At 35.0% G+C, this 22834-nt stretch overlaps 1 protein-coding gene across 2 annotated transcripts in view; it reads right to left on the bottom strand.

Annotated features, from left to right (window-relative positions):
* Nucleotides 1–22834, bottom strand: part of LOC149563444 (uncharacterized) — a 115450-nt gene that overhangs the window by 16184 nt on the left and 76432 nt on the right. Inside the window, exons 2-5 of one of the 2 annotated variants that reach the window (XM_089826704.1) lie at nt 22654–22768; nt 22066–22155; nt 20908–21006; nt 18180–18819 (exon numbers count right to left, since the gene is read on the bottom strand). In XM_089826704.1, coding sequence (XP_089682830.1) covers nt 18814–18819; nt 20908–21006; nt 22066–22155; nt 22654–22768 — 310 coding nt within the window. In that variant the 3' untranslated portion in view covers nt 18180–18813. Of the gene's footprint in view, nt 1–18179; nt 18820–20907; nt 21007–22065; nt 22156–22653; nt 22769–22834 lie in introns of those variants that run through there. The other variant, XM_089826703.1, reaches the window with a different exon arrangement.

Genomic DNA, 22834 nt, shown 5'->3' with positions numbered 1-22834 from the left:
ACAAATAATCAATATAATGATTTATTGTTTAGTATTAAATTATGTATGCATGTATATCAATATACGTAAACTATATTGATATACATACATTCATAGAATCGTAGATTGTCGTATTGATAATTATCATTCATGGTTATCTAACCGAAGCTATCATTTTAACACTCTCTTTTAGCTAGGGAAGATAAAATCTATCCAAGTATTCAACACAATAAATCCATTTATTGTGAAAGAGAGATATCACCTCACTATGATACCATGAGATATATAAAAAGTATCAAGTCACATGATATTCTTTATAACTCAAAATATCCATATTATGGTATGTACACTAACCATTGACATGAAGTCTCATGATGTCTACCATATGGATGTTTCATCATGGTATATCCATGGATAAATTATCCACCATGATTTTCTCTTAAAGATCATTATGATCTATCAAATGATATCTATCTAAACGTCAGAGATATTAATTATCATGACATGTCCATGAATATCAAGTCACATGATATCCATCATGATAGTGAAATAGATCATCATAAAGTCGTCACCCTACAATGTCAAATTCAAGTGTTCATTATTTCAAGAGTCGTCACCTTTAAATAATATCCACACGGGCCCATAAGCTCATGGAGTCACACACATGACAACAAAAGAGTTTACACATTAAACATCTTTATATATTAGTACAAATAAAGCACAATTGATCCTCAATCTCAAGTTTGACTTACATTTTCAACTATACCAAGTTTATTCCCTAGATAGAAGTTTGGTGAGAATGTTTGTTGTCTAATCACTGTAGAATGGTTATCAATGCAAAATATACAAAACAATAAAGCATGGATTCAACTGTACCAACATGAAATTCATTACTAGTACCAGAATACCAAAATGGCGAGAAAATGTTATTACTTTCTTGATTACCAAAAACATGAGTACATCATTCATAATCCAAAGTTCTTATAGAATGGTCGATTGGTTGGGAAACCCAATGGATGCATCCCCTCACTTCCTAACTACCCGACCCAACAAAGCTTAACTAATGCTGAATACAATATTACTTTATTACGTACTACAATCACTTGTACTAATATACTCCAACTGAATCACATTCCTTTCTACCATGTCTCTAACATAGTGATAAGGAATCTCAATGAGTTTTGATCTACCATGGAATACTAGATTCATTGAAAGCTTGATGCAACTTTGACTATTGCAATGGATAATAGTAGGATTCAAGGGCTCACCAAATAGTCCCACAAGCAATTTCCTAAGCCACATTGTTTCTCTTGCTCCCATAGAGGCTGCAATACACTCAGCTTCTGTAGAGATTTGTGCAACTGAGGATAGTTTCCTACTCATCCATGAGATCATTGTTGATCCTAAACTGAAATAACATCCTGATGTGCTTTTTCAATTAGTCACACTTCCAAGCTAATTTGATCAGTGTATCCATGTAGATCTAGGTCTTTATTTTTGAATTTAAGACCATATCCAATTGTACCTCAAAGATATCTCAAAATATGTTTTGCAGCAACAAGATGTATCTCCTTTGTTTCACACATAAACTGGATAAGTGCATTCGTTACATAACATATATCCAGTCTTGTGTTGAGCAAATACATCAGTGATCCAATTATCTGTCTGCAAAGAGTGGGATTTGCAAATTTTGAGATTACCCCCTTCTTTAATCTATAAACATGTAATTCAGCATTATGTATGACAAAACTTTCAAGTTGCTCTAAATAGACTTCATCTTTAATCGTCTCATTCAAGAATGTAGTCTTCACATCCTTTTGATGGATCTTCCATCCTTTAGATGCTGTAATAGAAATTACAGCTCTGATTGAAGTGTATCTAGCAACAAGGGTAAAAGTCTCTTCATAATCAATACCCTCTTTCTCAGAGAAACCTCTGGCAACAAACCGAGTTTTTTGTTTCTCAATGCCACCATCTGTAGCATGTTTAATCTTGAAGAGTCATTTTGATGATACAACAGATTTTTCCTTTAGGTCTTGGTTCTATGTCTTATACATCATATTTTACAGTGCACTGACACTCTTCTAACATAGCATCTTTCCGTACTTGATGTTTGAGAGCTTCTTCAACACAAGTTGGTTCTGATTTTATGATCTCACTCATCAAGGCAATATAACTAGAGAATCTGTGGGGTCTCTTGCTCTTCATGATGAAAGTTCTCTTTGGTGCTGCATACTTTTCTACTTCCTGTATCATCTTCCTAGCCCGAAGTGGTCTCTTTTTATTATTGTTGGGTTCATATAATGGAGCAATCTAGTTTTCATTTTCAATCTCTTTGACAAGCTTCCTCTGAGCCTCAAGAACATAATCCTCTTCCATATCTTTAGGAGGAACTTGATCGTCCATCTCATGAGAGCTCTTGGATCTCCTAAAAGCAATGTCTTCCTCAAAAATGACATCTTAGTTAAATTCAATTAATTTTTGTCCAAGTATGTATATCTGTAGGCTTTAGATGTTTCACTGTAACCCACAAATACTCTTACCATAGGGTTCTAACCAATGTTACGGGACTCGGACTCGCCTCGGACTCGAAAAGTCAAAATCTGACTTGGACTCGAACTCGGCAACTAGACTCGGCAAGGACTCAAAAAATTGAAAAACCCATGAAATTCAAAGATTTTAAAGGATTTTAAGATTGTTTCATGCATCTTTTAGTCAATTAACATAAAATACACAATAATTGAGATAAATAGAAGCTACTTAATACACATACACAATTTTGCATAGATCACATAAGTATAAAAGCGAATTTTTTAAGGAAAAAAACTGAATAACACAATATAAAGTTATAAACTATAAAGTAATAAACATAGTGTCATTCCAGTGTCAAAAACTCAAATGTCTACAATATTCATGGATTATAAAATCCATGGTATCAAATTCAAAAGTTCAAAACATATATCAAAATAACAACTAGAAGACTAAGGCTCATAGTAGTCTATGTCCTCCTACGAGTGCGCCTAAGATAAGTCATGGAAGACTCTAGAGCCATCCTCTCTCCCTGTGTCTGAGGCTGAGCCTGAACCTCATCCTCATCATCATCCTCATCCTCACGCACATAATCCTCGTCATCAAACTGGGATCTATCACTCCTAGCCTCAGGGTCTTGCACCCTGTCTCCTCGCACTCTAACCTCCTCAACTACCATCGCTACTGCCTCAACCTCCCGATCCACCTGATCTACCCACTCCACATCTTCATCACTGAAGACAGGATCAGCCATCTCTGTGTTCCACTCTACATAAGGATCAACATTCTCTAATACAATCGGTGATGTATTGGTGCTAAGGATCTGTCTATGGTGAAGGCGAAGGTTGTAGTGAACAAAGACAAGATCATTTAATTTTTTCACTACCAAACTATTGAGCTTCTTCGAGTATATGTGCTCAAATAGACTCCAATTACGTTCGCATCCTGATGCACTAGATGGCTGGCTCAAGATGTGAATCGCAATCCTCTGTAAATTTGGCACCTTTGTGTCAAACATCTTCCACCATGCATCTGAAACAAGAAAATTTTGAATCATATCAATAACTTTGAATTTATCAAATTAAAATGGTAATAGAATTACTATTAGGAATTAGGATGTAGAATCAAAGATTTTTAGTATTTACCAGGCATCAATTCTGTCCTATTTTTCTTGCACAACTCCCATGCAAATAAGTCCCCTTGAGCTTTCTTAAACAACTCAATCTTACGGACTATAACTGTTCCAATTGCTAAATCAGGTGACATTCTCTCTACAACATCATAGAGGCCACTCCACCCCTCATCATCAGCCTTGAAATGTGGGCTGAATTGGTATGCTGGATTAAGGAAGTTAGTTGCTACATGTATAGGCCTGTGAAGTAGATTGTGCCAACGTCTATCAATGACATTCCATATAGGCCCATACCTATCTTGATTCCTTGCAAAAAAAGAGCAAATGGCCTCCTTCACCCTATCCATGCCCTCATAAATGTAGCCCATTGAGGGCTTCTCTCCATCAGCAATTTGTAGGAGAACAACAAGCGGCTTTACAAACTGCAATCATTATGAAAGTTGGAAAAGAAATAATCAGCTTTAAGTTTTTTCTTTAAAAAATGAGCAATAATTTATAACATAATTTCATAAACAAAATAAAGTTGAAATGAAGACAAAAAAGAAAATTACCGTCACCATATCAGCAATCAGTGTCCAAAAAGAAGCCTCTATCAAAAACATGATCACTTGCAGCAATCCCTGTAGTGGTCTTTACATATGATGATGCAATCCACTCCTCACTAACAAACATGCATCTCAAACCTCCCTTTGAATCAAACAAAGATTTCAATGTGAGAAAATTGGTTGCAAATCTAGTGATCCTTGGACGAGACAACTCCTTTTGCTCATTGTGTTTCCTCATGAGGTTGAGGACCCATGTATGATTATATATGAATTTGCATACACTCCTTCCTCACTCTATAACTGTTTTTATCCAAAGGAGTTTACCAAGATCCTCTAATATGAGATCAATGCAGTGAGCAACGCAAGGGGTCCAAAATAAGTGAGGGTGTCTCTCCATAAGAAGCTTTCTTGTAGCAATATAATTTGTTGCATTATCTGTAACTATCTGCACCACATTCTCCTCACCCACGTCTTTTATCACTTCATCCATTATCCCACAAAGATATTCAACATTCTTTGTTTTTTCTGAGGTATCAATTGATTTCAAAAACACCGTGGCACCTGAAGAAAAAGAAACAAATTAGTATAATGATTAATGATGAATCATAATTCATAAATTCATAATTTATAAACTTAATCACTTAAGTACAAGTTCTACTTCTAAATTTTTAATGTCTAAGACTCTAAGTATAATTATGGTTTACCTGATGAAGAGATAAGAAAGTTGAGGAGTGTTCTACTCTTTCTATCAGTCCAACCATCAATCATGATGGTGCAACCCTTCCTCTTCCACACCTCACCTTGCTCCTTGATTTCAGCTTCTACATCAACCACCCTTTGGTTCAAAATAGGGCCTCTTAGCTTTTCAATACTAGGGGCTTTGAACCCCGGACCACAAACAGCAATAGCTTCGATCCCAATTTGCCAATAAGTGGACCTAAAACAAATAGAATAAAATTTAAAGCTAAACAAATTAGTATATTATAAATAAATTTGAAAACAAAATACAATTTAAAATAAACAATATAAGCATATTATTGTCTCTTGAAAGTTGAAACTTTGAAAGCAAGAGAAGACATAAATTTAAATTTAAATAAATAAGTACCTTGCTGCATTGAATGAAATGTTGTTGTAGATGAAGAAATCTCGAAGTGCCCATTTTGCATAATCATGTTTATCTTTGTTCCAACCCATGCCCTCAAACGATGGTTGTGCACCTGGAGTCGTGCATGGAGCAAACATGGAATCAAGTGTCGATCTTTGCTTACGAATGCGAGGCCCAATGGTCACACTCGTAGAAGCAATGGCATCCGTAGGTGGAGTAGGGGATAATGGAGAGCGAAAACTAGAAGATCTCTATTGGGCTCCGGCTAGTTGTGCCATTTCTTCATGTTGCTTCTTTTTCAATTCTTTTTTCTCCATTTTTTTCTCTAGAAGAATTTGCATATCTCGCATAACATCTTGGGGTACATCTTTGCATTTTTTAGCATCACGTCTAGGTATATTTGCTAGGTGATACTTCAATCTATTTATTCCTCCCCCATTATATACTACACTGCAATGCCAACATGTAAAAACTCCCTTTTTGTGCCCCGAGATGGCATGTTTCCAAGCCCTATCCCTTGCTATTGCAATTGGGTTTACATTAGGGTTAAACGGAGGCCTAGTTTCACTTCCCTCCTCCTGAGACATTATGTCAAATTTCAATGTGTTTGTTGCTAGCCTGCTGCAATATGAATGTAAACAAAATAAGAAGTAAAAAATAGTAGATAGTAGTAGACTAGTAGTAGAGACCAAACAAACTTAAACAAAATGAAAAGTAAAAATACTAAAAAATACGAATGTAAAAGTTTAAAACATATTCAAAACAACACAAAGAAATGCAACTTGTAGCTTACCTCTTCAAATTTGCAGAAAGTCAAACAATGGAAATGCAAGTTTGTAGAAACCTCCTCCAACTGCTCTGTTAAGCTCCTCTCAATGCTTTAATACAAGCTACAAAGATGCACAAACCATTAGCAATCAATACAAGAGAGCCAACCGGTTTGCTGATTTCTCTCTCAAAACCCCAATATTCTTCTCTAACTCTTTCCTCTCTTTTGTGAGCACAAGCAAATGGTGGAATGACCTTTTTAGGTCAATAACATATTATAAGAACCAAAAAAGTCAACATAAAACAAAGCATTTTTTTTTTTTTTTTCCTTTTTCCTTCTTGGCCGCCGGTGAGAGTCCTAGCATCGGGACTTGGCGAGTCTGGCGAGTCCAAGTGGACTCTACTAGGACTCGGCCGAGTCCGAGTCCAGAGGCAGATTGCCTCGAAAATCAAGACTCTACCTCGGACTCGCAGAGTCCTGGTCAGACTCAGCAAGTCCCATTACACTGGTTGTAACTTAGAACTCTTTTCTTTAGGTACACGAATGTAGATAGGACACCCAAAGATTCTTAGATGACTTATATCAAGTTTGATGTCAATGAATGCTTCTTCAAGGGTTTTATTATCTAGGAGTGAATAAGGACATTTATTTTAGATGTAGATAGTTGTCCTAGAGGCTTCAACCCAAAATGAAGTTTCTATGTTTTGATCATACAACATAGCTCTAACAACTTCTACGATGGTCCTATTCTTTCTTTTAGCTACTCCATTTTGTTGGAGATTATAAGACATAATTAACTCCCTCTTAATCCCAACATTTACACAGAACTCTTTAAAGATGTCTGAAGTGTATTCCCTCCCATTATCTAATCTTACTGTTCTGATTTTCTTCCTAGACATATTTTCTACAAGAGTTTTGAATTCCTTGAACCTTATAAAGATTTCTTCAGGCTCTTTACATTTAAGAAAGTATATCCAAGTTTTTTCTTGAGAAATCATCTACAAAAATTGTATTTGCAAGAATCTTCCAATGGAGGTTACAAACATGGGTCCACATAAATCAAAATGAACTAGTTCTAGTACATTAGGCTTGCTAACACTATTTTGGAAAGTTCCCTTTGTATTCTTTCCTAGGGCACAACCTTTGCATGCTCCTTCATGAGGTTGATTTAGTTTGGGCAACCAAGTCACCATTTTCTCTAATGAAGATAGGACGCAAAAGTGAAGATGCCCTTATCTTATGTGCCAAATCTCATTAGAGTTAGAAGTCTCATGAATTGGGGCTTGATTTGAATTAGTGCATAGTTTGTAAAGATATCCATGTCTTATTCCTATAGTATGTGCTTTTTTGAAACTGAAGTTCTTTGGCCATGCCAATACTTTGTCATTTATAAAGGTTATTCTATACCCTTTGACTTCAAGTGCAAAAATGGAGACTAGATTTCTTTTTATTCTTGGCACAAATAAAACTCTGATGAGTTGAAGAGATATGTTTGATTTCAAATTTATGGTGCAAGTTCCAATCCCTTTGACTAGGTAGTTAGAATCATACCCAATAGTTACTTCCTCATCAGAATTTTCTACCAAAGTGTCCAGGTGTTCTCTGAATCTTGTAATATGGCGTGAGGATCCACTATCAATCACCAAGGTGTTGAGTTTGCTTGAAACTTAATAAGGTTGAATAGAAGACACATTTCTTTGAATCATTTTTTATGTTAGTTTTTCCAACTTCAGCAAAGGAAGTTTGTTGTTTTATCCTATCAAGACACTTTATGGCATAATGTCCATGCTTATCACATCTGAAACATTGTATTTGAAATATGTCCTTCCTCTTCTTAGAAGAGCCTTTTCCATACGTGGTTTTCTTTCTTGTGATGGTCATCTTCTTTCCTTTCTTATGACTGTCATTGTTCAATACATGAATATCTTCATTGGTGATATTTTGGTTGATCCCTCTGGTGATCAATCTAGAATCTTCTTGCAAGCAATACATTTTTAACCGATCAAACTTATAGAATTTTGAACGTGCACTTATTCCCTGAATGAATGACTCCCATGATGATGGAAATCCAGCTAGAGCTATCAATGTTAACTCCTCATAAAATATGCTGTGACAGTTTCTCCCCTATTCATCTTCACATGATGGAGTTGTCATTTCTATGTAAAAGCTCTACTGGTATTGTTTGTTTCATATGTATCTTCATGTGATATGTAGTATCACATTTTGATATAACTGGATCTATATGGTCCCTAACTGCATCCATAATCATTTTCATAGCCTCTTCATTGTTTTTGATCCACTGAGTTTTCTCAAGATCATTCTCTGGTTCAGATATCTTAGATTTTACAAATGAATCTAGTTTATTTTCTTCCAATATTAGCATAATGTTGAATTTCCATGATACAAAGTTAGATGCTCCTTCAAGACATTCTTCAAATCCAATTTTACTTGTCATTATGAAGAATGGAATGCAATTTCTGTTTTAAGAGCAAGTTTATATTCTAGATAATCTATAATCTCAAATCTAATCAGATCTTCCTTTGCAAGGCTCTGATATCATGTTAATGTAGATTAGAATATAGATATCTTTTTAATTTTACTCTCTTTAGTGTTGCTCTTACTGACTTATGGCTCTTTGCAAGTTACAATCGGAATAACAATGAAATGATATTTCACACATGAATATTTGTAATTTTGATAGTACTTCAATTATTTCAGCATATGGATCACAAATTTCTAATTATAAGAGATATAGATCGATTTCTTATAGACTTGCACTTGTAAGTTTATGTACTCATCTCTATTCGATCTAATATGGATTATATATACAAGTTTTATGAGACATGTTGATGGAGAGACATATCTCCATACATGTCAAGACATGTCTCTCCACCAACATGTTTAATCCGTACTATCATTTCATAATCGGTGTCTTAACAAATCAATGGAGATCAATACAATCAATGTAACTAGCATAGACCGATTCACAATTGGTATAATCTACACAACCATCACACATCGATATTAACCAATTCGTAATTGTTGCAATTTTGTGTATCTATACACATTAATGATAATATTAAGGTGATAATCAATATTGATTATATATGATGCTCAATGATAATGGTCTATATAAATATCGACTCAATGCAGATTTATCAATATAGATATATATACTTGGAAATAATAATAATCAATCTAATGATTTATGGTTTAGTATTAAATTATGTATTTATGTGTATCAATATACTCAAAGTATACTGATATAAATACACACATAGAATCATAGATCATTGCATTTATAATTATCATTCATGATCATAACAATATATATTATACAGTGAAAGTGTCGGCTTTCCCGCTTTTTGCTCTACAACTTTACCGCTTGGGTTTTTCAAATCCTTCCCTTTCATGGCATCCGAAGTGGACACTTCCCACATGGATCCGAGCCCCTCGGGTTTGTTTTAAGTTCTAAATTCCTGCTCTTCACAGGTGGATTCTCTAGGCCATGCTTCGTTGGGCTTTCCAAACGACAAGATAGATGGCATTGACCATGGTTGGAAACTCACTAGGCAAAAACTTGCCAAGCCCCCCAAAAAACATTCAAGAAAATTTCAGCCAACTTTTCAAAACAAAACTTGGGGAAAAGCTAGGGAACCTATAAAACAACTTTGATTTAATTAAAAATACGCGTTTTTTTTTGCAAAATTCAATGAGAATATGCATGTACAGAGTTAATTAAAGAGAAAACAAAAGAAACAAGCAGAGTTTAGATATATATAAATGCATACTGGGTACAAAATCACATTCTCATATGGAATGTTGATGGTGGGAAGCAAAATAGTAAATAGTTTATGTCACACTAGAAGTAAATACATCAATACAATCACATTTTCCTCTTCCCAACTCTACTAGCATAAAAGTGAGAGGGTCTAGTCCTAGAAGAGGAACCCTGCATTGTGTGTGACTGTGAAGTTTGTTGTTGTGCCTCCTTTCTCGGTATCCCTACTAACTTTCTTGTTTAGGTGTTATACTTCTTTTGGCTTCTGGCCATTTTTTCATGTTTCTTTTGCTTTTTCTTCACAAACATTAATGCCTTCTTTGCCATCTCTTATGTTGCAATTATCTCTATTTTATGTAAATATATAGGATTCTTGCCATTTATTTTTAGCCAAAAAAATTAAAATCAGAAAAAAATCTTAAAAACTCATCGATTACTTGGCGAGCTTTTGTCGGCAAGTTTTCTTAGAGCTAAGTTGCGAGTTTTTTCATGAAAAGCTCACTGAGCAAAAAAACTTGGCAAGTTTTCAAAACTTGTCGACTCCTCAGCAAGTCTTCCAACTATGGCATTGACATTCCCGCTCCTCTGTTTGTCTTCTCGGCTACAGGGATAACTGGGGATGTTTTGGCCTTCCTGGGTTCCACCTGTCCAAAGGAAGATGTTTGTCAAAACGTGATGAAGCCTATTTCTCCTGCTTTAGGAAACAATGGGAAGGAGGTTGCGGTGTGTTCCCCTGCAAAGCCTTTGTTCAGGAAGCTATCAAAGGTGGTTTTGGGGGATGAAGGGCTTGAAATCTTCCTCCCAAACTCGGTGGCGAAGAGCATCTCTTCATCCTTTAAACTCTATCTCGTTGGACGATTCCTTGTGTTTCAACCCACGATTGATATGGTTCCGTGATGGTGCGCTTCCCGCTTGAAACTAAAAGGCAATGTGACCATCTCTACTCTACCTGGTGGTTTATTCCTCTTCAAGTTCTTGTCGGAAGAGGATGCTAACTATGTGCTTTTAGGCTCATGGAGCTATGGGAACCATTGCTTGGCCTTGCCTAGATGGAAACCAAGTTTTGACCTCACTGTGGACCTTCAATGCCTAGCCCCTGCCTATGTCAAACTAACTAGCCTCTCATTGATATTTTGGGATGATAGGGTCTTTATGTGGATTCAAAACTCATTTGGGCACACTTTATCTATTTTGATGAAATTACTAGCTCCAAGTCCAAACTGATTAACACTGAGATATGTGTTAATGTGGCTATTAACCAACCCCTGCCTAACTTTATCTCCCTTAACTCCAACTAGGGAAAAAAGACACAACTCATTGAGTATGAAAATGCCTCTCTGCTCAAACTTCGCCCATCTTGCTCCAGACAGTAAAACTTCCCGACCCGAAGAGGAGAAATTATCATCCCCAAGTGTAGCAGTGGATGGAGTGTGTGAGGTTGGTTCCCCCAAGGGTGAGCTTGAAAATTTTCCAAGCCTAAGAATTGTCCACACTAGGGTCGTTTTTTCCTTTAAGGAAGTTGAGAACTTCAAATATTTTCTAAGTCTGGAAGTTGTCCAAACAAGGGTCGATTTTCCCCTTGAACTGAGTATACGAAATGTTTAAAATTTTCTAAGTCTACAAGTTGTCTAGACTAGGGTCGTTTTTCCACTGGGTGACAAGAATGGATTCCAAAAAAATTCAAAGTGTCGAATTTGTCCAAGCATGGGTTGTTTTTCCCTTGAAGAGCAATGGTGGATTGAAAAAAAATTCAAATTGTTTGATAGGCCAACACTGGGGCAAATAATAGAAAGTTATTAACAATTGATGATGAAGTTCGGCTGGTCTATACATGTCAATCCGAGAGCGTAAGCTTGCAAAAGGTGTCCGAGCAATATGCCATCAAGGGATGATAGTTGTGAGATGAGGGATTATGAATGCAACTGCAACACGCGAAGCAAATCTATGAAAAACTAAATAAATCCCAGCGACAAGAACTATCACTTCTTGGCGACAGGAACATCAGAAACAGAAATAAACATAAAAACAATGATAATAACAAATGTAACAATTTACAAATCCAATGAACATTAATATAGAAGAAACAAACAAACATCATGCATAAGAAAATAATATAATACAATAGTTTTCTAAATAGAAATCTGACTTGAATTTCTAAAAATATGACAGGGAGCTCTTTTTAATCTACATATTGATACTGATAATTTCCTGTACGGGTTCAACAGCAGAAATTTACACTATCAATTAATTCAAATGAATGAATACTTGATAAACTATTCCACTATCTTGCTCAGTTATAATATCAATCTATCTGCAGAACTATTTATGCAAACTAACTATTGAACTGAAGGAAAACCTTATTCTATTAAAGAACTCAAACAAACCAAATGTAAGCTACTGAAATCACCAGCATTCTGCAGAGAGGGCCCTTCCTCCCAGTTTGTTAAGTGATGAAATTCAAAACGTCTCTTCCTTATGCAATTTCGATCATGCAAGGTTTTATATTTATTGATCAAAAGTTTTCCATACATTTTCTTGCTCGAGCTGGTATATATATAGCTTCAAGATCATAACAGACGTTATTTAATGTTGCCTGAAAATAACACAACTTAGTTTTGGACCGTAACCAATAAACAATAAGCAAAAAACAATATGTATCAACTTCTACAAATTGAAACAAATGCTGTTATAACAGCGTGCACAAGGGTTATATTATCATAGGTTTCCAGCATCCCTATTGCTCATGCTTCCACGTGATTTGCTGCAGAAATGATACAGGTAGAATATGTGGCATAGAACAGAAATCTAGCTCATGCCAAGAATAGGCAATTATTTGTATCGTTCCAGCAAAATAGTATTTTCTATAGTTGCCGATTCATGGTTTGAAATGATCGAGGCATAGCAGAATCTGGTCCATACAAAATGATCAGCAATGGTTAACATTGGCAGATTCTGTTTGAAATGGTTCAGTCATAACAGATTCTATTTCCACACAGGCAGAGTAACTGATATATAAGCCCTTTATAACCAATGATTTCCTTGAAGATGGACACATAACAAGCCTTGACGTGGCATGATTTAGATTAATAACTTAAGAATAATATAGCACCTTTCGTGACAGCAAATATGCACTTAACTTGCTTCAATAACATTCTAATCACCACCAATTATTATAGAAAAATACATAGATGGTGATAGGAAGATCTGTAGGCGACAGGAAGAGTCATAGCTCATAATCAAAATGTTAGATAAATACAACCACATCTTATTTATTCACATATTCTATGTAATAACTAGATTAAATATTACTCATAAGTATTAAATCATATGCAACATATAAGAAGAAAATGGAATATAAAATGGGGATTGAAATGAGTGTGAAGGCTTATACGAAGGCTAAAATATGGTATAATTTGGAACATAAAATGCTCTCGTCACTGTTGGAGGTGTTCGGACATGGCATATTTTCCCTCGATGAGAAGTATGGAGACTCGAATTTTTTTAAGTATAAGAATTATCCAAACTGAGGTCAAATTTCCCTCGCCTGGGTTTGCTTTTTATTACAATCTGATCCTAAATGTATTGTAGGCTTTTGGACATTGTTCAAAGCACTATTAGAGTCATTCTGAGGTCTGAAAACACAAGTTGCAGACCTAGGGTCTGCATACTTAAAGTAACAAGGGTGATTTTTAATTTTATAAATAATTTACTATTGAATCCCAACTTTACTAATTCGAAGGGTTGATAGTGTTGAGTCTTAATGGGGTCCTTGGGCATCCAAATCACCGATGTCGCCACTCAAACACATTTGAAAAGTGCAGGTTGCAGGTGTGTCTTCAGACTTAACATGAACAAGGAATGTGATATTAATGCTTAATAAAGTAATGACTGTCTCCTAATTCATAAAGTAGTTCATAGATTTGATAAAGGATGAATGTCACAAGTTTTTGAACTGAATTCTATAGCTTATTTTTAAATTTGTCCAAGATGTTCTCAGAAAATCAGAACTTTGCTAGGGTCTGATTTTATTATTTTAAGTGATGAATCATTGCTCTAAAACATGGATAAGTGCAAAATTAGGTCCCAAACTCTCATTGCAGTCATTGTGCATGGAGTTCAAGCTTGGTTTGGATAAATTATAACTCATTTTCAGACTTCCTTATCCTCAACGAATTATAAGTCAAGGTTGGATTTTGTGCATGGATTGCCTCACATTTTTAGCTCATAGTGTGCATATGAATCCATGGTAATGATTTGTGGTAAATTACTGAATTGTTAGAACTAGATCCAAAGCTAATCTTCAGATTTGTCCAATTTGTCCCCAGAAAATCAGATTTCGTTGCAAGACTAATTTTGTAATTTTTTGAGGCTAAGTGATGATCAAACTTTGTCTTAGGATTCTTATCCAAATGCCCATTTTAATTAAAACCTTTCAAGGCATAGAACCACTAAGTTGGCATAGAATTTATGCAGTAATTATAGGATTGTAAAGTCTGAAATTTTATTTTTATTTTTGAGTCCCTTTAGACCATATTGACATCAAGCTTTGTACTAGGAATCATGTTTGGTTCAAAAGAAGGGATAGTCACAAGGAAGTGAACAAAGGAAGGCAGAAGACAAGTTCAAGCTAAAGGCCAAGGATAGCAATCAAAGAGGACTAGTCTAAAGTGGTTGAGTTCAAAGGAAAACACTTCAAAATATGCAGCTCAAAGTTGGGACAAAGGAAAGAAAATTCAAGAATCAAGATGAAGGAATTATCCCAAGACCAAACCTTCATCAAGCAAGAACATAGGCCAAGTCCAGATTTAAAAAGGTCCATGAACAAGTTTAGGGATTCAATTCATGGACATTCTCGTGTCCGTATGCAAGTCAACTCTACACTTGATTAAATATTTGAAGAATAAAGACTATCTTACAAGGAGATCAACTTATCCCTATTCACATCTATTTTTCATAAGGATCAAATGAGTACAAAACGAATGTTTGAGGATTGATTCTAACACCAGAGTTGGCATAGAAGCATGGACAACGACATAGAGAAAAGTTTGAGGTCGAGAGCAAGAAAGAATTCAAGGACAATATTCCCATCAAGGGAGTGATCTTGATGATGATTGAGTCATGCAAGGCAACGGATTTAATATGCCAAGGAAGAATTCCAAGCAATAAAGGTGGAAATACCACAGGTTCAAGCAATGTAAATCCAATTGTTCAAGAGAGAGAAGTCCAAAAACGATAAAGAATTCCCAAGCCTAACAAGGTGGGACTAAGATAAAGATTGCATGGATAAGAGGTCATTGAGTTACAACATAACAGCCTTCCTAATATGTGCATGGAGGAACTTAGTGAAATTTTGCCTAAGTTCATTGGTTTTGCTAAAAGGGAGGAAGAAAACAGTATACATCTTGGATGATGAGTTGTATGATGACTAGGTCAGTTCCTTGTTTCTTACTGGTCCTCAAGCCAATTAATTTTCTCAATGGCTTATTTTGTGGTGCTTCATTTCTATTGGTTAATTTTGCTTTCCCTAATTAGGGTTTGTAATGGTTTTATCTGGGCCATTGATTTCAATTTAATCTTGGTCGTTCATTGTAACTGTGGCTCCTATATATGCCCCAACCCTCTCATCTATAAAACAAGACTTGTTGGAGAATTATTGCTAATATAATGCCAAATTTTCTCTTCTTTTCATTGTTGTGTCTTGTATGGTGAACATTTGTGATCAAGTTTGTGTTATTGCATAGTGATCCATATTTCCTCACTTAGCTTAGGATTTCATTTCATGTTGTTTAGAAGTAGTTTAGTTGGATGAAAGAATTGTAGGTGTTTACTTGCTTGACTTGAATATAAACTACGCCACTAGCCTTATGCTAATGGTAGGAGTGCCTTGTGTGATGAGCTAGACAAAGTACTTAACTTCAATTGATATCCCATCTTTAGTTTGCATGCATTGATGGCATTGAGGAGGGTAGAAATTGATTTGAAACAATTTCAGTACAACCTTAGAAGCTTGCACTAGGTGGGTGGAGTCATCGATTAAGCTATATATAGTAGAGTCTAAGTCCATCCATGATTCATTGCATTCATACTTAGAAGTAGATATAGTCGTAGAAGTTAAGTTGAAGTTAAAGTAGAAAGGCTGGAAGATCAAACAACATTTTGATTACACATTATGAAGCTAAATCTTTAGAAGTGCAAGCAATTGACAAGTCTTAAATGAACTAGCATAAGTCTCCTTAGTGATTACTAGCAACTCGCATTATTTCACTGAGTAAGTATCCATTGTTCATAGAACCTTCAAGTCATTTCATGATCTTACATTGCAAGCTTAGCATGAGAGATGACCTTACATCAAGAGAGGATTGAGTGTTCGGTGTTTCATTTCAAAACATTGAGTATTTGATTCTACATGTTGTAGTCGAGTAAAACTCATATCAACAACTAGCAAAGCCAAGCAAAAGAAGGGTTTGAATTGAACCTCGGCGATTCCACATTCTTATAGAAGGTATCCCCATGCATCTTATGTTGAAATTTGAGGAAATTTTTTGGTTCTTTGTCATTAGTTTTGTTCGTGCTGTAAGAGAGGTATCCTATGTAGAGAAGTCCCTCATCAAGAACAACTTCCTAAATAGTGTAAAACTTCCCATTTCTAGAAATCATTGTGGCAGCACAAGTAGGGGTAGCTAATCCATTTGGGCAAACACAAAGTAGGGTCACCCATACCACTTTCTTTTGCACAAGAAAGAGGCATCCATTCCACAAGCATTAAAAACATATATATTTAAAGAAATAATGGAAATAAGGTGAATTTCTAAGCAATTTGTACATAGTTTAGGATGCTTGTCAATGATCAAGTAAACTTAGAACCAAACAAGGCTATAAAACTTATAGAAGGATCAAATTACAAAAAATTAAGAGTTGGAGGAAATATTGAAGAAAGATGTGTATGAAATACTTCACAAAGGAAGAATCCAAGCCATCAAGCGTGTGTAAGTGAAACCACTATGGAAAGGTGTATTGTCCCCTTCTGAAATAGGATTTAATAATAGAAAAAATTAAAATTAAAATATACAAACAAAAATAGTTAAATAATAATATAATATATTAGAAGTTAACCAAAGGTTGAGAGATACATAATGAAGAGTTGTGAGTCCCTCAACATAAGAATAAAAGGGGGAAGTGTTCATTTGAAAAGGGATATGGAGCAAGGAAGAAGAGGAGAGCATAGGAATTAACAAAGGATTTATGGAAGAAAAAAGGAATGTGAAGAAAATAAACAAGTGACTCCTTCAAAAGGCAGCAATGATGAAGGGTTGTAATGCTTTTAAAGTTTTTTTTTGAAGGGTTGTGACTCTTGCCAAAAGGTAGATATGATGAAGGTTGTTACTCTTGCTAGGAGCATGTGAGGGGATGACCAGGCACCCCCCGCAACAATAAAATAAAAGAAAAGGCTTGTTGGTTCCCAAAACCGCAAATTGGAATCCTACAAGTCTTGCCACCTCAATGCTGGGATATCCAATTGGTTATGGCCAACTTAACGGAACTGAACAGTGTAGTTTGAGTTCCCTGCACTTCTAGCTCTGCAAAACCAAGGCGTGTGTACCCAATCCTGAACAAAACACTTGAGTCCAAGACACTTACAGCAAATCGATTAGAATGCAAATGTATTGAAAGTTTTCCAAACGGCAAGGATTATAGAAAACCTCAGACTTGCAATTTATGAATTAAGAATAATAAATGAATATATGAATGTTTTCAAAATAAGAATAAGTATAGATTAATGCAACAAATGAATATATTAATTCTTCAAAGGAAAAAGATGAAACAATTGTCAGCATATGGATTGTGAATTATGAAAAATATAAAGACTAGTGCTGAAGGGCGATAGAGTCAGTATTATAAGTTTAAAACATAGAACTTTATAAAATTCTACACACATCAATTATAAACAATTTAGTAATCAAGATGCGACAGCTCAAATATCTGAACGCGATTTTAAAATAGTCTAGAATGTAGTTTAACTCGTGTTTCAAAGACAAACCAAACATAGATTCGGAAACAATTAAATATTTCTCAATATCTACGATGTTCAATTTTAAAATGCTATAATTGATCTTGTCCACTTATCTATCATATAAATTATTTATAAAATTAAAATAACAATTATAATGGACACTACTATATAATATTTTAACTCTAAAGCTTCATGCAAAATAAATATTTCTTACTAATCATGTCAGAAATAAAATTGCACTAGAGACACTCCTTACGGATGATTCATCCAATACAGTTTGACTCCAAAATCGCATATGAATATATTCAATAATCCACAATCCATGGGCTTAGTTCAAAACTTCATTTCTTTACCAATTAAAGAATAAAATTAATCATAGCACATATATGAATTGGGTATGCAAAAATTTGTATATGGATATGAATTGTCTTTGTTTAATCCTCTCATATTTATAGAACCACAAGGGGTATTGGTTGTTTTTTCAAACAGCGCACCTCTTCATAACTCATAACTAACATAAAACAATTTACATAATTTCGCTACAATGATTGATATTTGGATGCCTCCTTATCTGCAACAGCGATTAGGATCAGTTTTATTTTAAGAATTCATTCTGACATATAAATAGGCTTGAGACTTCCATATTCTAAGTTCACACAAGCTTCTCTTTCGGTTTTGCGAATGCAACAGACGTTATTCAAAACATGATGATATAATGTTCGCATACTCCAAGACCGCATGGAATTTTTCCATCTGCGATTTATAACACAACTCTCCTCTAAATGGGCAAATCGACTTCTTTGATATTGTTGCAACTCCTTGTTTTCACGTAAGAGTCTTTAACCTTTGTATCGGGGCTTTGGCATTTTCCATCTACAAACATCAATACTTTACTTCATATCTGGTTTTTGCCGTGAATTCCAAATTCTGCTTCTACATAGATTTTTCTTCTGTGAGCATCTTCAGACCTGCGGAGGAAAACATCATTGTTAGATATGAGATAAATGACAACAACAATACAAATTTTATGCTCAGACGGCTCTCAAGGTTTGAAATAATAACAGATTGCCTCTAAATAATTCAGAACTTCCGATTCTGCCTGTAACATGACATGTGACACTGAAGATCCCACATCTGTATCTTCCAATGGCACCCGTGCACTTAAAAATTCTTCCACACTTGGTACTGTGAGTGGGATATGTATATCTTTACCATCCTGATCGAAGCATTTATCCTTTATAACTATGGTGGTAGTAATTGATCCTAATTCAGGCATGATTCCATTCTCAGAAACACTATAACCACTATAATCACACCAGACATCTTCATAGTAATTAATATTTATTCTCTGAAGTTTAAAATTCTCAGTGAGTTTGGTTGTGTACCAATTACAAATGTGCAAAGATGACTACATGATAATCGCATCCAAACTGTCTGATAAAATGTGTGAATATTATTTCCCTGTGGAGCTTACTCATAAAGGTCTCAGATTGAGCAATATCTCCTTATAAAATGGGGGATACATACAACGGTCTATACTTGGGACAATCTTCCTCCGTTTGCTTCAATATAGATCTTTATTTGGTAACCTCCATATGTGCATCATTTACCACATATTGTGTGTCAGATTTACATTCGTTTCTGGATTAGGAGCATTCTGTAGGTAGGAGAAATATGTGTTGCTATATAACTGTCACTGATTTTTGTAATTTGGAATCCAATCTTTCTATGTTTATATAAATATGTTTGTTGTACATGATCAATTTGTTCCAACTGCATTATCTCTCAAACCATTGCATTGTCCTTTTTGCCATTAATGGATTGTTGGTGTTTGTCTTGAACCACTTATAACTGCCCTGCTCATGACTTTTAATGCTTTGAAGCACATTTTCCCTTTGGCATGATATTTGGGACTGTAAATTTGCCAAAAATTTAGAGTTCCATCAAGGCTTTCCCTATAAATGGATTTTTATCCAATTCAGCCTCATCTTTACAATCATCCAAAAAATAAATGAGGAGTGTAGCCCCTGAACCCCCACTTCTGAGGAGAGCAGGGGGACGTCCCCACAATGACAGGAAGGATGGGCACATAGGTTCCAAGAGTGGGGACGTGTAATTTTTGAAGCCTTAAAAAACTAAAAATTGGTTTGAAACCAATAGGTTGATTCCTTAGGAATATGAGGTGAAAGGTTTCTTCCTACAATGTAATTCAAAAGTGTGGAGCAATTTCAAAGGGCTTGACGGTTTCAAAACTGCCTCTTTGTAGAAAGAACCAAGTTTTCCTGTGCTTGAAAATATATCCATTGACAATTCAGTTTCCCTTGTTTCTTCATCTTCTTCAATTCTTTTTAACTTCCTATTGCATTGAAGTTTGTAAGGCTAAAACAAAACCATTATATTCATGCTTGAGCATTTTGACAGCATGCAGAACGGATTTAGAGTAGTGAATTGCAAGACTTCTAAGTTCCTAAGTGACTGTTGCAACTTCAGAAGCAAGGCAACGGGTGGTGATATACCTTTGGGGTTGTAAGAGCTGAAACCAGAGTTGTTTAATGTTTGTATGTCAAAACCAGGAGTTGCAAACCATTGTGATAGCCATTGGGAGTAGTGCTAAGTAGGTTTGTACTCAAATTTGCTGGAATTTTCAACTACAAGTGGTTCTCCAAGGTATATTGGTGTTACTCTTTGGGGTGATATGGTTCTGTTTGTTTGTCTTCAATTATTGTTACATTTTTTGCTTAATTAAAATCAATCAACCATGCTCTTTAAGTTAAATATGTTTACTGATGACTAGTGTACAATATATCCATCCTAATTTAGTATTACAAATCATATAGAGCAAGATATTTCAATGTTTAAAAACACATAATTTCAAGGTTAACAAACAACATTATGATTAAATTATTCTTAGAAAAAAAATATATTCAAAGAAACAATTAACCTGCCAATTCATGAAAAAAGAAAAAAAAAACTAGAAACAGATTTTAAAAAGCTCAGGCTAAAACAAACATATTCAATCAACATTGTTTAGAGTTCGTAAATCCAAATTAACATACCTTTAAAAATTGAACAAACTCTACAACATACTCAGTCCTCCGCATGTCATAATTATAGAAATCATGCACAATCGGTGTCACAGCTGCTAGAAAGATGAGCTGCCAAGGCCAATTCATATTATTAACAAAGCATCAAATTCAACATAAATGTATGCCACCAAAGAGATACTCCCTTATTCTTGGTTTTTACAAGCATCTCTATGATAAATAAAACATATACTATAAAAAGCATGTTCCATTTAGAGTTATTTACTAATACTAGCACTTCAATTCCAATGATAAATGGATGGTTGAAGAACGATATAGTTTTCCATATATAAACATCTGACATGAAAATGTATTCTAAAAAGTTGACTCAAAACAAATCAATGATCAAAGAAAACAATAAAATGACAGTAAAACCCCAAAAAAAAGCTCTAACTAGCTGATAGCAATTACTCATCCAAATTATATATTTCACATGCCAAACGATGGGTAACCATACATCACAATTTATTTACTAAATCAAAATCAGTGCACAATTTGCATGTTTTGTCAATATCCGTATCACAAGAAGGCTTGCATTCATCCTGTAATTTTAAAAAGTATGAATTGTTCTTGGATGGGTGGTTGCTACACCAAAGGACCCAATATTACACCCTCAATAAAGACTTACCAAACGCCCCCAATATGACACTCTCATTGTTCATACATGTAGCAATCCTATTGCTAATATGTTGGCTAAAATCTCCCTCTTAAATCTCTCTCTCTCATCCTTGATGAACTGAACACTACTCGAGATACCCGAAATGTTTCCTGAGAACCTTGGTAAGAAAATTGTTTTCCTCCTCCATCTGTAGGGTTGGATAAAACATAATTTCATCATTGTATTATGGATGAGAGTTCTGCCTTGAATACCATGCCCATGCAAGTGTTTACACACATTGGTGTAAACCTCAATAAACTGAAACATCTGAGCATCTTCCTAGCATTGCATTATTATCCAAATTTTCACAATTCCAATAATACATAATCTGAATGCTGAACTTTGGGATACATTTGGCAATTGACATACTAGGTGTCTAGTGAAAAAAGTGTCTCTGGATAGGAATACATATTAATGAATATTGTAGGCAAACAGAAAGTCAACCAAGTAAATAAGATACAAACTAAACCAACCAATAAGTATGCCCCCAAGTTGCTGCCAAAGGTGAAGAGAATGCCTCCAATGCCCTCTAATGCAATAATTGTCATTATTGCTTGTTTCATCTGTTGACATAAACAATAAAAAAGAATGGAGATTAGAAAAATAAAAGCACTCTCATTAATTAACTGTGAACTTTATGTAACATATTTGTAATAGCAAATTAACCTGCAAACAATGTCCCATGCAGAAAAATACTAGTTCACTTTGCAACTATCTGAATCTAAATAGGACAATTCATATATATACTCCAGCTATGACAATGATGGAGCAAAGCACACAGTCTATGCATTTGATTCTTACAAATAGAAAGCAATATTAGTTAAGCATGAACGCCTTGCATTGGACAAGCTACATCCTCTACTAACAATTATATATAATATTGACATTGCCCATCATACTCAAGTGCAAAGCAAATGGCATTACTAGTTTACTCCAACAATGGGCAACTTCCATCTAAATTATATGTAGAGGATAGGTGCTAGTACACTTCCATGCACAAAGATGTAAGAAATCATGATTTATATCATAAAAATAAGAAAATTTTAAAAACTATTACTCGCCTCAAAATCTGGCACCTCAACCCCAAGGATTGTTCTGACATGGTTTCTGAATACACCATATTTGGGTGTCAAAATATTCAAGGCAGCACCACCATCATGACCAAAATCATATATCCTGGCATGAATCCATCAAAGAGTTTAACACAATGGACCTTTGCAATGCCCCGAAAAACCTTTTTCT

This window comes from Cupressus sempervirens, chromosome 4, assembly GCF_028749045.1.
Source record: "Cupressus sempervirens isolate cs-2001-9-10 chromosome 4, ASM2874904v1, whole genome shotgun sequence".
In the NCBI taxonomy this organism is placed as follows: domain Eukaryota; kingdom Viridiplantae; phylum Streptophyta; class Pinopsida; order Cupressales; family Cupressaceae; genus Cupressus; species Cupressus sempervirens.
This window is presented reverse-complemented; position numbering and strand designations above follow the sequence as displayed.